The following is a 20,041-nucleotide window of genomic DNA, read 5'->3' as shown; positions in this document are numbered from 1 at the left end:
TGCAACGAAAATTCTGACACCAAAATAAATGCTCAACCTAAGAGTCTTTGTGTGTTCTAAACGGATATGTGCCTTCCACGCTGCAATTGTTTTAGGTTCTGATGGTCCAGCATCTAGGTGAACTGCAATTGTGTACACCACTGCGCGGTACCTTGGGCAGGTGTCTTTTACTATAGCTTTGGACCGACCAAAGGCTTGTGTGTAGATTTGGTAGACGGAATCTGAAAGAAGTTCGTCGTGTGTGTATATTATAATATTTTTTTTCTTCTTTCTTCAAATTTTCTTCCATTTCTCGCCGAGTGTTTTCCGTACTCTTAGGGCAGAGAAGCTCATTGTATGCATTTCCAGTTTACACGCGCAAATTCACAGGTAAAATATGTATTTAAAAAAATAAATAAATTCATGAATGGATGTTGTTTTCACAGCGATAATGCTCTTCTCAGTACATGAGTCGATCCAGTTAACACGATTTTTTGCACTTCCTGTAAGAATGGTAAGCCTGGTATCATTTTCAAATAGATTTCAGTACCTTTTTTATCATTCCTAGAGATCCTACAATCACTGGTATGGTAGTCGCCTTGAGATGCCACATTTTTTAAATTTCTATTAGCAAGTCTTTATATTTACTGATCTTGTCAAATTCTTTCGCCGCTATATTATGATCGCAAGGAATACTCATGTCAATAAACACATCTTTGTCTGATCTTTTGTAATAATATCCGGTTTATTAGCTTTTATAGTTTTGTCGGTATGTACGGGGAAGTCCCAGAGAATCGATACATTTTCTCCCTCAATCACAGTTTCATTATTATTATTATTATTATTATTATTATTATTGCTGGGTTCCAACCCGGACCGACTTATATTGTTTATATATAATGCAATTATATTATATTATATTATATATATATATATATATATGTGGGGGGGGGGGGTATTTTTATATCTGTGTCTCCACAGATATAAAAATACACATGAGAAAGTTATAAGCATCAAAATAAGAAGTTGAGACATCAAACTAGAATACCTCCCTCCCTCCCTCTCTCTCACTCTCCTTCAGGTTATTTGCAAATTAATAATTCATATCGAAATGTGAACAAAAATAATTGAAAGCACATGAAATTTTAAATGAATCGCCAATTTGCAATTATTTTTACGTATCTCCTTTTTCCTTTATTCTCTCCTATGTCATGATTCTTTCTCTTTCACTGTATTTGGGCGGGGGGGGGGGGGTCTTTTTTACTCATAGCCTGCGACAAAGCCTAATATGTGCACTCATCCTACACCATTTATGTTAACTCTCTATTTTCTCTCTCCCTCTATGTAAAGCGCGATTGGAGAAAAAAAAAATTTTTTTTAACTTTATGCTGACTATTACTAGATTATGTATATGTGTTTGTAATCATACACCCGCACACATTCATTTTCGGTTTCTCTGTAAGACATTCCGCTAGTTTTTGAAAAATTGTGTGCTATATTTTATAAAACTGATCTAGCAACCTGCACTTAATCTCCCTCAAGTAACACCTCCTCGTTTGAAATACAGAAAAAATGCATTGGATAGGGATATACAAAGACGAGATGATCATGGCTAGAACAGCACTGATTGAACAGAACTCAACTTAAACTGTGAAAGAAATATTTAAAAAAAAAAAAAAATTCTTTACATGAATTCTATATTTCGTCTTTTAAGCAGTCTGGTAGATTTCTAAATTTTATTTGCTTGTCTGTCACTTAATCAATTATTTTTCTGTCAGCATGAAAGTTCGTTGTTCTCGTCTGCGATCACCAGGTCATTGACTCTTAGAGTGATGAACTTTCACCGCCACAAACCACCTGTGCTATTAAAGGAGGAAAGAACAATATATGAATGTGAATAGAATTGTATCTCGTCTGGCAGACACTGCAGATCATTGCTTGCTAACGACTTACATCATACATACTCAATTTGTATACGTGTATATCTGAATGTCTGCGTCTTCTGTATGTAAGTGTATGTTTATATATGCGCAGTAATCGTTCGCCATATCGCGGTTCACCTATCGCGGTTTATTACCTAAGCCCACGTCGATTCTTCCGTGGTGTTGTTTTGCATTTATATTAAAATAAATATATATAAATTATAAAAATAATAATTAAAATACAGTACTGTTTCTACTTCGCGGATTTTCACTAATCGCGAGGGTGGGGTGGGGGTGGAACGTAATACCCGCGATAGTCGAGGGATTACTGTATAATGCGCGCACGCGTTTATGAGAAAGTGTGACAGAGAGAAATAGAGAGTGGTGGGGTGGTGTATCTTTGGAAACGTAAAACTGAGAGTAACATTTATTGCAGTTTTCATTTTCTAATAAATATGGAATCTGATATTGCATTTTTTTTCTCATTGTATGCACATTTTTGGTGGGGAGGAAGGAATAATGTGTGTTTGTATGGGGGTAGTGGTGTATATAAGGACAAGGAGAAAATACCCAGTGACAATCTCGGCATGAAAACAAAATGGTAAGGTCGGTGCTAATGTACTTAGTGTTGTGAGGCAGGAAATTTTAATTGAAAATAGAATGTGAGCCATAAGAGGAAAGTGAGTCTGATCTCGCCAGTATGTGGAGATCATCATCAATGTAATTTTAAACAATTAAAATTTCTCGGCTCACTACACTGTGTACCAGGTTCATTTCATGCTAGCGTGCCCTTGGGTTCTTTCAAGTTATAATTTCTAGTTATCAAGCCATTCATTGTTTATGCTCAATAAACTCGAATATGCAATATATAGTACGAATACTGATTTGCCATCGTACTGTCAACATCAGACTCCTTTCCACTGCATTACCCGAATACTATTTTCATTTAAGATTTTAGGGTTGTCACCCCTGTCTGTTTTTACCATGGTTGCTGTGTGTGTACTTGTATGTATACGTATATATATATATATATACATATATATATATATATATGTATGTATATATACACACACATACATGTGTGCGTTTATATGTGAGTGCATATATGTGTATACGTATATACATACATCCATTTATATACCAATACACCCTACAAGTGTGCACGTGCACACACGCACACACATACACACACGCTAATAAAATACATATCTATACATACGCATATCATCATCATCATTATCATTTGACGTCTGTCTCCTATATATGTACGAGGGTGGGCTGAAAGGTTCATAGGCTGACTATGAAGGAGTGACGCTATACCTGTGAAATCTCGCATGCATTAATTTCAACCCTTCTTATTAATAACTGCATTGTTTCTTTCCAGGTAAACTGACATCTGACTGTTCAAAGAAGACTTCAAAAACAACTAGTAGCAACTTATCTTGAAAATGGACAAAATTTGGCATCGTCATGTTATCAAGTGCCTGCAGAAAAGGGGTTTAGCCTTCAAGGACACTCATGCTGACATTGTTGTTATATTAGGGAACGACACCGTAGCTTTATCATCAGTGCAAAAGTGGGCAACTGAAATTAGGATGGGAAGGGAGAGTGTTGAAGATCACCCAAGGTCTGATGTCCTGCAACAGCTACCACTGAGGAAAGCACCTAGTGATGGATGACAGGTATGACGAAAGTTTCTGTTCGATGGGTGTCACCTCTTCTGACACCTGATCAAAAGCGCACCAAGCTGATCACATCATGAGAAAATCTGACATTGTTTGAGACAGATCCAGCTAGTTTCTTTGAACATTTTCTAGCCCAGGATGAGTGTTGGCCTCATCACTTTGAGCGAGAAACAAAGAGACAATCCATGCAGTGGAAACTTACTTCACCTACTTCAAAGAAGGCCAAGGTTGTTTCACCAGTTTTTTAGGATGCGAAAGGCATTGTGTTTATTGACTATTTTCAAAAGGGCCGCACCATCAATGGAGAGTATTAAGCAGTTTCAAAAGGCTATCAAGACCAAACGCTCATGAAAACTGACGAAAGGGCTCTAGTTCCATGAGAACAATCCCCCAGCATACAAGTCCTTCATTTCAATGGCTGCTATGCGTGGCTGTGATTTTGAACTGGTTAACTACCCTCCCTAATCTGGGCAACTAGATTTGAACCCAGCTGACTATCATCTGTTCCCCAACATGAAAAAAAATACACTTGACTAGGAACAAGTATCGCAATGATGATGGCATCATATCTGCTAAAGACTGATGACAACAGGTTGTAAACTTCTTCAATGGGAACCAAGCACGGCAACACTGATGGAAGAAGTGAGTAGTCCACAAGGGGAAACTTTGTTGAAAAATTGGCCACATTCCATGAGGGTATCTTGTTCAGCCTATGAACTTTTCAGTCGACCTTTGTATAATTACACACACATGTATGCATATATATGTGTATGTATCTATTAGATATATGCATATATTTATATATAGATATAGATTTGTATATATATATATATATATAGTGTATGTATAGTATATGTGTGTGTATAGGTATAAGAGCTACTAATAGTTTCTTCACATAGTGTTCAGGCTAAATTTGACAGTTTGCATAAAAAGATAAGAAAACAATATCTCATCCAATAATAAGGAAAACATTTTAAGTCAAAATATATCAACTAATTTATGGCTGGGAGATAACAATTTACTCAAAGTAGCCACTCTCAGCTGCCACCACGGCTTCAAGACAGTTCCAGAACCTGGTGCATACGTTTCTCATTGTGTTCTTGGGAAGATCTTCGAACACCTCTTCTTGGCTACATCTTGGCTTTTATGTTGCAAGTAGAATGTTGCTGTTTTTCTCAACCGCGCCCCATGCATGGGATTATATTCAGAGGAATTTGGAGGACAGAAGTTGGAGTTGATGAAGTCGTAGGAAATCTCTGACAACCACTTGTGATTCTTTGCAGAGGTATGGCAAAGAACTGGATCCGTCTGCCACATATATGGCCTTCCTGCGGCAAGCCTCTCCAGCCTGGGTTTGACTACACACTCCAGCACCTTCACTTTAGCTATCTGAATTGAGCCTCAGTCCCTGTTCAAAGACTGGAGGGATAAATTCCGGTGTGCAGACGCAGTAAAGAAGCTTGCTGTGTCCCTTTCTGCTGATCACGGCTTTGTAGTCTTCATTTCAGCTGTCCATGTCGCGTCCTACAGCCTTTAGTGTTCACACAGCATTGAGCAGTAATGATGATGTCAACATGAGTATCTCTTTTCCAATATCCAGTCCTCTATTCTGCTAACTTTTTCTCAACTACAACTTTAATATTTATGTTCTCCAATGCCATTGGCTATTCACCCAGCTGTTTCTGGGAAAAAAGGTGACATAAAAATCGTCAAATCTATACCCAAGATTCTACATAAATGACTTCGTTCGGTTTTCATATAAGGAAACCACTCACATATATTAAGTGAGGAGGTAGATAAAATCCAAGCTATCACCTTAGCAGTGTTTCATGCAAGAACCTGATTAGCAAAGTGTTTGGATAGCAGTGTAAAGGTTACACATGTTGGTTAACCAAAGAATGATTAGTTCGGGCATACACACATTTATATGCATATATGTATATACATAATAAAGGGTGCCGGCGAAATCCGAGATGGTAATCCAATAGTATTGTAGGGGGTAAGAAAATCCAAGATTTGTGTGTGTGTATATATATATATATATATATATATATATATATATATATATCTAAGGATTTTTATGTATGCATATGTGTATATATGTGCATATATGTGTCTATATACATGACTGGCACCCCATCGGTTACAATGGCAGGGGTTCTAGTTTATCCGATCAACGGAACAGACTGCTCGTGAGCACTCCACAGACACACGTACCCTTAACATAGTTCTCAGGGAGATTCAATGTGACTCAGAATATGACAAGGCTGGGCCCTTTGAATTACAGGTACAACTCATTTTTGCCAACCCAATGAACTGGAGCAAGGTACAGTGTCTTGTTGAAGGACACAACGCACCGCCAGGAATTGAACTTACGACCTTTAGCTGAATACTCTAACCACTAAGCCACACACCTTCACGCCTGTATATATCACACACACACACATATACACACATTTTGTTAATGTTAGTCTCTTGCCGTTTTTTGTTTGCCTTTTTTTTTTCTTTTTTAGCTGACCCTTTTTGTTCACTGTCTTAGTCCATGACAGTACTTGTTTCCAACCTCTCATCGCAACATGTATTCTTTTCTCGCTCTTTGTGTCTTTTTCTTTTCTCCTTCTTTATATTAACTTCAAACTTTTTTTTTTTTAGTTTCTGAGAACAAACGTGTGACGTCCGCACGTTTTACGTTGAAATTGTTATCCCGTTCTCTTTAACGCTATTGTCTGACCCTTTTGTCCTCTTAATCCATTGCTTCCTATTTTGTTCGACATATCCATTTCTCTTTCCCTCTGTGTCCAGTTCTTTTCCTCAAAAGAATAGACTCAGTTCTTTACACAAATTCAGTTTACTTTCTATCTTTCCTTCTTCCTGGATTCGATAAACTAAATTACTTATTAAGTATTGCATTCTGTTCATTTGGATACAACATTTTTGCCAAAAAAAAGCTGGCTACTAAGCCACAAATTTTGACTAGGTATTGAGTGCTTTTAGCAGAGCTGACTCTATTGCAAACCTTTGAAGGCCTCTTTCTAGTCATTTGTTCTCCTAGAAACAGCAGCCAAGTATCTTTAAATCATTCCTTATGTCTTTTAAAAAAGGGAGGGATGGATACATTAAATAACATAGTCTTAAATGCACTACTTAAAATATAGAATAGTCATGGTGGATCGCATTTTATCAATGATCTGCTCCCTCAGAGTTCTGCCGGGACTAAACGTCTGTGACATAGCACATTACTTCTTGGTTTTCACTTCATGATACACATCGCATGAAAGTTAAAAGAAATTTATTTTCAAGTTAAAAATATAGAAAATTTTTACTTATCTCGTTTTATAAATTATATATGTCTATGTATAAGAAAATTGTGAATAACATTTTTTTCAAGTCGTTCCATCATTATTACGAATTTTCTCAAGTTTAAAATTTTTCTTTCAAAAGCCTGAAGCTCCCCATTTGAGAACTACTGACATAACAGTCACGTGATGTGTCGTCTGCTTCCAATTTGTTCACGACTTGATAGTGTTGAACGCTCTCTCTTCCCATCTCCCTCCCTCTCCCCCCTCCCTCTCTCTCCCTCCCTCCCTCTCCCTCCTTTCTCTCCCTCCCTCTCTCTCCCTCTTTCTCTCTCACTCATATACATTCACGCACCACCACCATCTGCATCTTGAATGCTTTTAGCTGGACCTCAAAATTAAACTGTTAAAGCCCATGTGGTCGCTCGCCTTGCAAGAAATAGAAGCCAAATATCCTTCAAGTTACTTCCTACTTGTCTTTTAAAAAAATGGAAGTCATTTAGAGTAATCTTTGAGTTAAATACTCTCCCTTTTGTCAACCAACAGCTAACAATATAACGGGTTTAATGGAAGTAAATAAGGTAGTGAATTTAATTCAATAATACATTTTAATTGGGTTATAACCTACAAATGGAAAATATTCGAATTTCTGATTACTTTCGATTTATATTGTCGAAAACAAAACTTAAACTAGAAAGAATATTTTATCATGCCTTCCGATTTCGTATTGATAATAAATAATATCGATGAGGATAATGGCATACGTTCTTCAAAGATTATGAACAAGTTGTCAAAATAGTTAAAATGATAAGAATGTCTTTTCTTGATGAAGAAATATCAAAAACTGACAATTGTCATGTAAACCTTAAAAAATTCATTTCTGCAGAATTTCGTAAAAATAAAGTGGAGAAAATGGATGCGCTAAACTGTAGTTAGGCTTTTGATAAGAAGACAAAATATTAAATGAAAAAACTTTCTCTGACGGTTTAAACCAAATAATATTAGCTGCTAATCGATGTAGTTAAAACTGGAGCATTTAACTTATGGATCGTTTTTTTTATAATTGGTTTACTCGTCCAGATTTCCCTCGGGGCTAAACTACAATGATATGACACATTGGTTCTGTTTTTTTGTTGTTTTTTTACTTATGCAAGAACGCTGGAGCATCAAATAAAATATCATTCTCCCATTTTGCTTAAAGCTAAAACTAGAGAACTATTGCTTACCTTGTATCATACCATATACTCGTTTGTAGATGACAAAATCATGAATAATACAGTATTCGTGACGTTTAGACACGACTCTAGATTTTCTAAAGTTTTAAATTCCGTGGCGCGCCATTTCATCTCGTTGATTTAATGCCGGAGTGTTCAGCAGTCTATCACGTGATAAGTCGTCTGCTCTTTCCATTTGTTCAAAGAGTGCGTTGAACGCTCAGTTTCTCTCTCTCTCTCTCTCTCTCTCTCTCTCTCTCTCTCTCTCGCTTTTAGCGAAGTTGAACCTTACAACCATTTTGAACCCTAAATTGGTCAAGCTAATCGCTCGACCTGCTAGAGACAGCGATCGAATTCTCTCAAATCATTCCCTATCGGTCGTAAAAGATGGAAGAGTACATTGGATAACAATCTTAGACACATTGCCTGAAATAAAGATTGGGTGTCCATAGAAGGGTGCCTTTTATCAATCGTCTACTGATTCAAATTTTTCTCAGGAGTAAACATCTATTACAAATACATTGCTTTTCAATAGTTTTGACCGTGACAAGCTAGAATTCAAATACCCTGCTTGTCTATGGGAAAGTTTAAAAAGAAATACATTTCATTTTAAAGTTAAAAATTTAAAAAGCTATTACTTACCTTGTTTTATAATCATATTTGTATATAACAAAATCAGGAATGAAACGGTTTTCAAGATGTTTAATCTGAAGTTTGTAATTTTTCTTTAAAAATCCGCAGCGCACTTTTTGAAGACCACTGGCATAACACAGTATATCACATGTGTCGTCTGCTCATGACTTGATAGTCTTCAACGCGCACCTTCCCTCTCTCTTCTATCTTCCTTTCTCTCTCCTTCAGCTCCTCTCGTTTTCTCTGCCTCCCTCTCTCTCTCTCTCTCTCTCTCTCTCACACACACACACCACCTCCACCTGGATCTTGAATGCTTTTAGCAGGATTGACTTTTGCTGCAAAGAATTCAGACCGCAAAACAAAACTTTTGAAGCCTATCTTGTCGTCCATCTAGCTAGAAATAGCAGCCAAGTAGGATCCCTCAAGTTACTCCCTACTTGTCTAAATAAAATGGAGGGAATCATTCTTGGTTAGGTCTTTGAATTTAGTCTTTTATCCCTTTTGTTAATCAGCAGCTATAACAAAACATCTATAACAAAACACATTGCTTCTCAATGGCTTCAATTTGTGACAAACTAGAAATCAAATATATTACTTTCCTACGCTTGAAAATTAAATAAGAGAAAACCAACTCATTCTAAAGTTGAAAATTATTTACCTTTGTTTTTCACATTACATTTTATGTATTAAAAAGATCATGAATAAAACAGTTTTCAAGATGTTCAATCTTATAGATTTTCTTAAATTTTAAACTTTTCTTTTAAAAATTTGCGCTGGATTATTTGAGAACCAGCCATAACGCAGTGTCACGTGACATATCGTCTGCTTCTAATTTGGTCATGACTCTCTCACTCTCTCTTTCTCTCTCTCTCACTCTCTCTCTCACACACCCACACAAACACACACACATACGCACGCACACTTTAATCTATCCATCCATTCATCCCTTTCTTTCGTTAACACCATCACCTGGATATTGAGGGTTATAGTTTCATTTTATGGTACATATTGTTGCAAATAGTTTGGACTATCCAATCAAACTACATATGGCTCCTGTATACTGAGCCGAATATAACTCTAGTGGGGCTCCTGAGCCAATATATTCCCCTGCCCTCCTTGGGGGAGGGGTTCATGGCTCATACATAAATCTGGCTCTGCCTATATGATGACTTATCCTTTTACAACTAGCAACCAGATATTCCTCAGAATATCCATGTCAAGTGAAAACTTCTTTCGAAGAAAAATTGTATTAAAGGCAACATCACGCAAATTAGTTTTCCATCTTTAACAACAATTCAAAACGGAACAAAATAAAATTCAAAACGATGTGATGCAACCATACACGCCTCCAAAAAGTTTACACTGAATAAATGGTAAATTTACACTGAATAAATGGTAAATTTACACTGAATAACTGGTAAATAGAATATTGAATTCCGTTCAACAATACAAAGAATGAAGAATTCTACAACTGCACTTATTAATCGTAAAGTAAAATATTCCCCCCTCCCGGTCGTGAAGCCAAGTTATACATGTTTCTGAATGACAAAGTGAAAATAGAGTTTTAAACATGAGTATCGTCTTGTCTAGTGGCCCCCAACCTTCTTTGCTTCATGGACCGGCTTAGTGCAAGACAATTTTCCCACAGACCGGAAAACACAATAAAATGCATGATATATAATCTAGTTATTACATGTTTGTTGTTTGTTGGCACTCCGTCGCTTACGACGTTAAGGGTTCCAGTTGATCCGATCAACGGAACAGCCTGCTCGTGAAATTAACGTGCAAGTGGCTGAGCGTTCCACAGACACGTGTACCTTTAACGTAGTTCTCGGGGATATTCAGCGTGACACAGTGTGACAAGGCTGACCCTTTGAATTACAGGCACAACAGAAACAGGAAGAAAGAGTGAGAGAAAGTTGTGGTGAAAGAGTACAGCAGGGTTCGCAACCCTCCCCTGCCGGAGACTCGTGGAACTTTAGGTGTTTTCGCTCAATAAACACTCACAACGCCCGCTCTGGGAATCGAAACCGCGATCCTATGACCGCGAGTCCGCTGCCCTAACCACTGGGCCATTGCGCCTCAACTTATTACATATACATTACACATATAGTACGTATATAATGCAAAAACACTCTGTAGACTGCGGTAGTCAATAAAATAGAAATAAAATTTTAAAATCTGCTCTTTCTGTGCAGCCCGGCGGTTAAGGACCCCTGGCCTAGTCGTATAGGCACTGTCCGAATGGTCATGATTGAATACCCTGTATCATTCGTCTGTTCTTTTAATTCTCGCGGGAGTGAAACATCTACCGCATAAAACATTGTTTCTCAATGGTTTTGACTTCGAAATATATTGGCACACATCGCTTGTCATCAAGTTTAAAACAATGTTATTTCAAAGTTTTAAAATATAGAGAAAAAACAAAACCCAGTTACTTACCTTATTCTATAAATCGTATTTATAAATAAGAAAATCGTGAATAACACTTTTTAAGTCGTTCAATTATTATTATATACATTTTCTTGAAACTTTTCTCTTTCAAAAATTCGCGGTTCACCATTTCAGATCCACCGACAGTGTGTCACGTGATATGTCGTCTGTTTCTTCCAATTTGTTCGCGACTTGATAGTTCTCCTCTTTCCCTCCCTCTCTCTTTCCTCAGTAACAATGTTTATCCTCCTCTCCTATCTCTCCTCAGTAACAACGTGTGTTCTCCCTCCCCCCTCTCTTTCCTCAGTGACAGTTTCCTCTTTCTCTCTTTTCCCTCTCTCTCTCTCACTCACTTTCTGTTTCCCCCTCTCTCTCTCTCACCATAACAGTCTCCATTTCATTACCTTTCTTTCACTATGTTTCTCAGACTCACCGAGATCTCCCCCCGTATCAGCCACATCGACTCTGAGAAGCAGGACCTGCAAAGGTCGTGTGAATTTATATATAAATATATATATAAAAAGATAATAATAAAGAAAAATTCCGTTTACCCTCCAAAAAGTGCAACAGAATAAGTTCCTTGATTGCCTATCTTGATTTTGTATCAACACCTCGTTAGGGCACACCCTTACTCAGCACTGCTTTCTCTGAAAAGTGATACAAACATTGCTTATCTATTTATCTATTTATTTTATTTACTTTATTTATTTATATAATTAGATGACAATACTTCCTGTTGCTGTTAGTTAAAAAAAAAAAAATAAATAATAATAATAATAATAATAATAATGATAATAATAATAAATAAAGACAAGAATGACTGGGGTAACCCCTAGTTATGTTTAAATATTGTCTTCTGAAACTGTCAAACACGCTCTCTCTCTCTCTCTCTCTCTCGCACACACACACACACACACACACACACACACACACACATACTGGCCCCAAATTCAGTGGAGTTAAATTGTGATTGCTAGCTCTCGAACTAGCAACCACACAACTACACAAAAGAGTGATGTCCTACCGCTCATACACTTAATTCCACGGAATTTAGGATTGAGCAGAAACTGTATGTTGTCCCATTGCTCCAATTCTCAAATTGTTAATATACATGTATACATAGGTACATATATATTCATGTGCACGCGCGTGTTTGTGTGTGTGCTTGTGTGTATGAATGAATGTTTCAACATCTGTGTGCACGTGTGTATATGTATGTATGCTTTGTGTGTATGCATATGTGCTTATTGTAATCGCCGTTAATAATTTATAGGACAGATATTTTTCAATTAGTATCCAAAATGATTTTTAAACATATGTATTCTCTCTCCTTTGAATTTTTACTCAGTATATTAAATCTCTCTATCTCTCTCTCTCTCTCTCTCTCTCTCTCTCTCCATTTGGTTGGGAATCAAGCTTCTTACCACAAAACCACTCCTGCACCTCACATTTTTTTCTTTTAATATTATGTGGTCAAGAGAGGAAGGGTTTAATACTGATGACCTTTATCAGGGACTCCAAAAATTATAGAGTTAAAGGGAAGAAGAAATGACAACCAGTTGTTAGCTATGGTATGAAGCAACACATTAAGATATTTTAGTTTGTTTCAGATTGGAGAACAGATCCAAATGCTTGCATCAAAGTGGACTCTGCTAAAGGCAACCACTCAGTGGTGTTGAACTAGGTGATGGATTAAGTCTATCAACTTCAAAGTAGGTACAATCTATCTGACAGGCTTTAGGTCATCTTAAGGCTGTGGTATGACACAACTTACCCTCTGTACTTCACAGTGAGATTGAACCCAGAGCCTTTGGGTTCTTATCTTTTAGTCAGAAGGGTAAGTAGTGTGGTGTTCATGACCTTTCACAGAGCTTCTAAGACCAGTAAGAAGGAAAGAATGTATCCTTAAACTGGAGTCCTTGTCTGAATGCTAGTAACAGAATGGATTTTGCTAAAGGTACTCAAGATACCAACCAGGTGATGATGTTAAATCAGGTAGCTGATTAAGTCTACCAACCAAGTGGGCCACAGCAGCATTTGAACTCAAAATGTAAAGAGCTAAACAAACACCACAAGGTATCTAATCTGCTGCTGTGCATTCTATCAATCCACTGCCTTGCTTTGATACATTTTTTTTTTATCAAACTTGAAAGGATGAAAGTCAAAGTTGGGTTCAGCATTATTTGAACTCTGAGTGCTGAGTGTCAGGTCAAATACTGTGAAGTGTTCTACCCAACACTCTAACAAGTCTACCTGTTTGCTCCTTTAAATTACATATGTAACATGTGCATACAAACTTTAAAACTAGTAAGAGAACATTTTTAAGGGAGAAAGGCTCAACTGTTTCAAAATATACATTCCTACCTACATTTTTAATTTACATTACCCATAATCATTTGTGTACTTAGTTATGTGGCTAATCGTTTAAGTAATTGTCTGGAAGAGGTGTGGAGGGGGTTAAGTGGTGAAACAGCATTGAAAATGTCTAATCAATCTTTTACTATTGTTTGTTTTATCTAAATTACAATGATTGAGCTTTGTTTCTTTATAGGAAGATTTTCAAAAGAAAACTAATATAATAAAAAAAAAACGTTTCTATATTTTTCAGCAAACATTATCGACTTGACTTGTTCAAAATGTCCAGCAACAGGCATAAGATGTATCGCAGCCAGACGGGCTGTTGCATCTGTCGCGTGAAATCTTCTAGCTCTCGCTTTACAAGCAGTGAGCGTTATGAAAGAGACTTTCGGCGGTGCTTTCACGTGGCCAACAGATCAGGGGATATCTGCAATGCGTGCGTGCTTCTTGTTAAACGATGGCGGATGAGGAAAGATAAAGATCGACATTGGGAATATGTAAGTCATGATATTCTATTTCATTTCAAAACATATTTTTTCACACATTTATTTTCATTAGCTTTAATACACTATTTTAGAAATAATATGTTTCTGTGAATATTCTTTTATATTTTCACTCATTTCAATCATTAGGCAGTGGCCATGCTTGAGACTCACTGGCTTGGTATCAAAAGACCTGCCAACTTGGTATCTTCTGGAACATTTCAGCTCCCTGACTTGTAACTGCTAGGTTTAGGGATTTGAAACCTCTTGGTTTTCTAACTTAGTATCTATCTCCAGCCATACTAGCCTGGTACCTATGCTTACTGCTGTTTTTGTAGGCTGTATATAAGAACTGATGTGTATCGGTCCATCCAGTTTTAAAGTTATAACGTGCAAGTTAATGGAATTCTACAAGCCATAATGATCTTATGCAATGCTTGTTCAATATTCCAGAAATAGCAGCTAAAGCTCCCTCAAATCCAAATAGTCATCATCATCATCATCTTTACAGCCACTTTCCATACTGGCATGGATTGGACTGTCTGGCATGATCCAATGAGTCAGAGGATTATCTCTTGCTCCAATGCCTTTGTCTTGGCATAATTCCTACAGTTATGTTAAAAAGAGGACACATGAATTGATATAGACCTAGATATAATGTATCTAATCAAGGTTGGAACGTCTAAACAATCAGGGTTGATCTGGGTCTAAACAACAACAATCAATTTAATCGGCACCCATTAGTTTTCTTTACTTTGCACTTGGTCATTTTTGTTAAACAATGTTTACATACTGATACAGAAGGAATGTAGTTAATCAGTTAACTGATCCTCTCAACCATGGCAGAATTTCAGTTCAGAATTGAAGGGAGGTAACTAAATACGTTTTAATTATATCATAAAGACAATCTGATACTTTTATGACTCTCTGCCAATAACTGCTTCAATAGTAATAATAACAATTTCTCATATAGATAAAAGAGATGTAACTAATACTACAAGGTATTTTGTCATCATGATCAGAAATCCTTTTAGAAAACTGACCTTTGGATGCTTGCTCATGGACAATTTCAGATCTCTTTTTTTATCACGTGTTCAGAGTTATTAATGTTACCTCCTTTTCTCCAAGTCCTTTTCCAGTCATTTTAAGTCAATTTGTTTTAATGCTTTTTTGTGTGTTTTCTGTTCTTTTGACCTATTGTCTTGAAACCAAAGATGGTCATTTTTCTTCTAGCACTGACTTAAGCCACTCAAGCTGTTATCGTTTGGTTTGGGTTTAAAAGTTCAAAGTGGACTAAACTTTTCATATTCCACCAAACAGATAACACCTTACATAGGTGAAGACATTCTTTAGCTTGGGGTACCAGTGTTTCTCATTACTCTATCTACTGTCTTCAGTGCTTGACATTTATATAGTGAACCCATTTCTCGTCACCAATCACTATTCAGTCCAAAAAAGGTTCATTTGTGAGACATGACAGCAAAGAAGAGCACACATTCACTCACTGCATGCGATTAGACTCAGAAAGTTTGTGAGGAACCCATTGACTCAATTTGCTGACTTTTCCAATGGCATACAGGTGTCAATGAATGGTTGAATGACAAAATCCAAGCTTCTCTGCTAGTTCCTCAATGGGATTTTGTTCCATGAATTGCAGGACGTTCTTGTCAAGCTCTACAGATCTTCCAAGACAAGGCTCATCTTCTAGGCTGTAGTTTCTGGCTCAGAATTTCTGGAACCACCGTTGACACTGGCTTATACTTATTGTCCAATACCCATATACTGCATTCATATTCCTCACACTTTCTGTTGCATTGTTATCTTCATTGAACTCATAAAGCAAAATATGCCAAATATGCTCCTTTGTCACTTCCATTATAGCTTTGAAAAAATAACTGTTAAAATCGAACTGTCCTCTTCAAAACATGCACCAAGAATAAGCACAAGGTAAAATTAATACCTGCTTTTATAGCGAGTTGATACAGGTAGTTTATCCCGTCCCCCTCCAACTTTTAGTTCATGCAATTGAAAAAACTGCATTAATTATGGAATGACCCAATATGTGTATATATATATATATATATATATATATATAATGCATGCACAGAATGTTTGTTTTTTTTAATTGTTTTTTATTGTTTTTTTTCTGACTATTTTCAGGTGGTTGATCTCCGCTTAAATCCAGGTGCAAGGTCTATATTAAAAAGAAAAAAACGCCAGACCAAAGTAGACAACCAAACTGGAGAACCTCGGAAACATGGAGGTAAAGCATTTATTGACTCCTATATTGCATCTTAGAAGAAAGCAATGAATAGCAGTTTAATTTCAATGACCTTTTGTCAACACTTGTTGTAAGAGGAAAGACCAGCGTAGAATGACATAGATATCATAGTTCATCTAATATTGATTTCAAATTTTGGCACAAGGCCAGCAATTTCGGGAAAGGGGGTAAGTTGATTCCATCGACCCCGCAGTTCAACTGGTTCTTATTTATTGACGCCCAAATGGATGAAAGGCAAATTTGACATTGGTGGAATTTGCTGTCTTATTATTTCTACAAAACCGAAGCTTCATACTTGTTTTAAAATGTTTGAAAAATGTCACAGGTGCCCTTGTATTGTGGTAAGTTCTTTGGCTGAAAGGAATTCATCTGCTTTGGTTCTCCAGTTTGTATCGTTAACTCTGCTAAAAAAGGGAATTAAAAGATTAAATGTAAGCTAATTACTATTGATGTCATGTCATTCATAACATAATTTTTACTCTCAACAATTCTGTCCTTGTAGTTGCATGTAGCTGCGATATCTGTGAAGGAATAAGGTCAGTGGGACACATAGTTGCCAAAAGACGAGAACGGAAACGGCGAGAGAAAGAAGAAGCATTGATGGAAAGTGATGGTCACTACTGGCGAATGTAAGTGTTTTGTTTGTGAAGGAGGGTGACACTCAAGTGGCACAAGGGTTGAAATTTAGACAACTAAGCATTCCTATAAGCATAGGAATTTCAGCCATGTTCATCTCATATACTATAGGCATTGTGCAACCTGAACCACATTATCCAATGTATCTTTCCTTTTCTAAGATGGTAGGGTACAATTTGAAAGAGATTTGGCTGCTATTTTTAACAAGTGGCTACATAAAGGTTCCTTCTCTTGTTGGTTGGAGTGGTATGATGTTTGTTAAAATAACATTATGTCTCTACAGGATTGTTATCTATCTGATGGTCATGGGACACCTCTGAAGATTTCTTCTTAAGAAAGTCATCTTAATTTGTTGGGGTGGCTATCTTTTTCTCTAAGCTAAACACAACAGAAAATTTGAATTCATCCCATCATCTTAACAAAGTACCTGTCAGTTTTACATTGTTGTCACAGGATAGATAGCATCTACACAGTTGCTCACCTGGCTTACAAGATTGCCTCTAGTGTGCTAATAAAAGGTGTCACTACAGAGCTAACAAATGTGCCTCTACAGAGCTAAAAAAACATGCCTCTACTGAGCTAACAAAGGTGCCTCTACAGAGCTGATAAAGGTGCTTCTACAGAACTGACAAAAGCGTCTCTAATGAACTAACAAAATGTGCCCCTATTGAACTGACAAAGATACAACTACTGCTACTGAGTTAATAAGAATCAAATCTCCTTCAAAGATACATTGGATAATGTAATCCAAGTTGTATTATCCCAGGAATTGTCATAAGTAGAATGTGTTTGAGTATAAGATCAGCTTGGTGAAAGCTGGCTTGGGGCTGAAATAACAACAGCACCACTACTCCTCAACCACCTGCCCTCAAGTTGAGTCCACTTTGTTGCAAGCATTCAGGCCAGGTTTTTGGTCTGAGGATAACTTCCTCCACTCCTCCCACCAGCCTCAAAGGCTCTGAAAGAAAAAGCTCATGAAATCAATATGCAAGTGGCTGAGAACTCCACAGACATGTATATCCTTAATGTAGTTCTCATGGAGATTCAGCAAGGTACAGAATGTGACAAGGCTGGCCTTTAGTATCACAGGTACAACTCATTTTTGCCTGATGAATAGACTGGAGCAACGAGAAGTAAAGTGTCTGGCTCAAGGACACAATGCACTGCTGGGAATCAAACTTATGATCTTATGATCATGAGCTAAATATCCTAACCACTAAACCATGTACTGTCACAAGCAAACAATAAAAATAACATCTAGTCCCCTCAGAACAAATGTAACATTTGAAAATTTTAAAACTGATTTTCATATTTTGAAACTTCTCATGTATGTATTGCTTTTATTTTAATGTTGTTAGCATTCACCATCATTTGATACCCAATTTTTTTATGCTGTATGAGTTGCAATAGTCTCATAATGTTTCTTGCATGGATTTTACAGCAAGATATCCTTCCTGTCACCAACCACTTTATAGTGCAGATTACAACTTATATACTTTATAAACTATTTATACAAACATTTATAATTCCTTTCTTTTTGTTTGTTTCTTTTAATTCTATTTTCTCTTCATTTTTTCTTGATTTCATTACAGTTATATGATTCCATGTGGGTGTGGTCCTGTTTTAATAGGACGAGCCAATGAAATAATGGTTGATGAAGGTTTAATGAAATGGTGCAGGAAACCTGGTTGTTACATGGGCAATAGTTCTACTGACCAAGAGAGCAGAACTGGAACGAGAGAGTCTTCTTTAGAAATAATTAGTGACAGTGCAGCCAGTGCTAGCAGCAATGAAATGGACTTCTAAAAACAACAAAAATTCAGGTTCCCCTCCCTTCCTCTCCCCCTTTCTGCCTTCCCCTTCAAATCCACCGACACTACCCTCGCTACTCCTAATCGGGTGTATTGCTAGCATGTCTTGTAGGTCACAGAAACTAACCACTACCATACAACTCTCACCGTGGCTACAAAGCAAATCTGTTGCAACAACATAGAAAAATAAGCTCAATGGCAATGTATGATTTTTTTTTTGTATGATATGTGTGTGTATGAGAGAGAGTGTATGTGTATATGTGAGTGGGAGTGTATATGTGTGTGTGTATGTATAGCTAAATGAATGTTTTTCTTGCTTGTTTAGAATGTTGCATGAGTAGTCCTGGATCTCAGCCAACTGTTAACAAACACTAAAGAAGCTATTCCAATAGCAGATATTTTCCAAATTTAATTTTTTTTTTTTCCATGGATGAGGGATTTGTTCTGAGAACAACAAAATAAAAAACACAAATCAAAACAACACAAGCAATACAGCACAAACTACAAGCAAAAGAATAGAAAAATATAAGAACCAAATTAACCACAACTTTTTATTTGAAATATCACCACATCTCTCCCTCTTCCCCGCTCTCCCTCTTTCCTCTTTCTTTCTCACTTTTATATTTCATACATCTCATCAGTCATTCATATTTTATTTTTATTTTCTCACGTTTTCTTTCTCATCTAAAAATGACTGACCATTTCCCCATCTATGTCAACAAATTAATTTTTCTCCAACAAGGAAAAAAATTACATATATACATACACACACACATATCTATATATTTTTTTTATCATTCATATTTCAAAGGTAAAAAAAAAAATTATCTGGAAAAAATTTTTTCACATTTTTAAATTATAAAAAAAAAAAGGAAATGAAAAATACAAAAACAGGTTTTTCAAGAAAAAAATTTTCAATCACAAACAAAATACACAAAACAAAAATTTTATCTTTTTTTTAACCTTTGTATGAAATATTTTTTAAATTTCTAAAGTACATCCCATGAAATATGTTTTCTTTCAATAACATCAATTCTTTAGATTCAACGTTGATGTATGATCAAGATTGAAACAAGAAAAGTAAGAAGAAAAAAGGAGAAAAACTTTTTAAAATAGGAAGGAAAAAAACAGTAAGACTTGTTTATATGTTACAAGTAATAATAATACAAAGTGGTGACTAAAAGTGACTTTCTTCAAAAAAGACCAATTTTTAACCAAAAAAATATATATCTCCTACCGTTCCAGTTTTTTTTTTTTCTTTCTGGCAATATTTATGTGATATATATACTTTTCTTAGGTATGTATCAAAAC

At 36.4% G+C, this 20,041-nt stretch overlaps 1 protein-coding gene across 2 annotated transcripts in view; it reads left to right on the top strand.

Annotated features, from left to right (window-relative positions):
- LOC128250432 (SIN3-HDAC complex-associated factor-like) overlaps positions 1-19,675 on the top strand; it is a 35,982-nt gene extending 16,307 nt beyond the window's left edge. For both annotated transcript variants that reach the window (XM_052975406.2, XM_052975407.2), the window contains exons 2-5: positions 13,771-14,017; positions 16,163-16,265; positions 16,786-16,912; positions 18,512-19,675. In XM_052975406.2, coding sequence (XP_052831366.1) covers positions 13,799-14,017; positions 16,163-16,265; positions 16,786-16,912; positions 18,512-18,725 — 663 coding nt within the window. In that variant the 5' untranslated portion in view covers positions 13,771-13,798 and the 3' untranslated portion in view covers positions 18,726-19,675. The remainder of the gene's footprint in view (positions 1-13,770; positions 14,018-16,162; positions 16,266-16,785; positions 16,913-18,511) is intronic.
- The last annotated feature ends 366 nt before the right edge of the window (positions 19,676-20,041 follow it).

Source organism: Octopus bimaculoides, chromosome 21 (genome assembly GCF_046866305.1).
Source record: "Octopus bimaculoides isolate indiv1 chromosome 21, ASM4686630v1, whole genome shotgun sequence".
NCBI lineage: Eukaryota > Metazoa > Mollusca > Cephalopoda > Octopoda > Octopodidae > Octopus > Octopus bimaculoides.
Note: the sequence above shows the minus strand (reverse complement) of the source record. Positions and strands in the feature narration are given on the sequence as shown.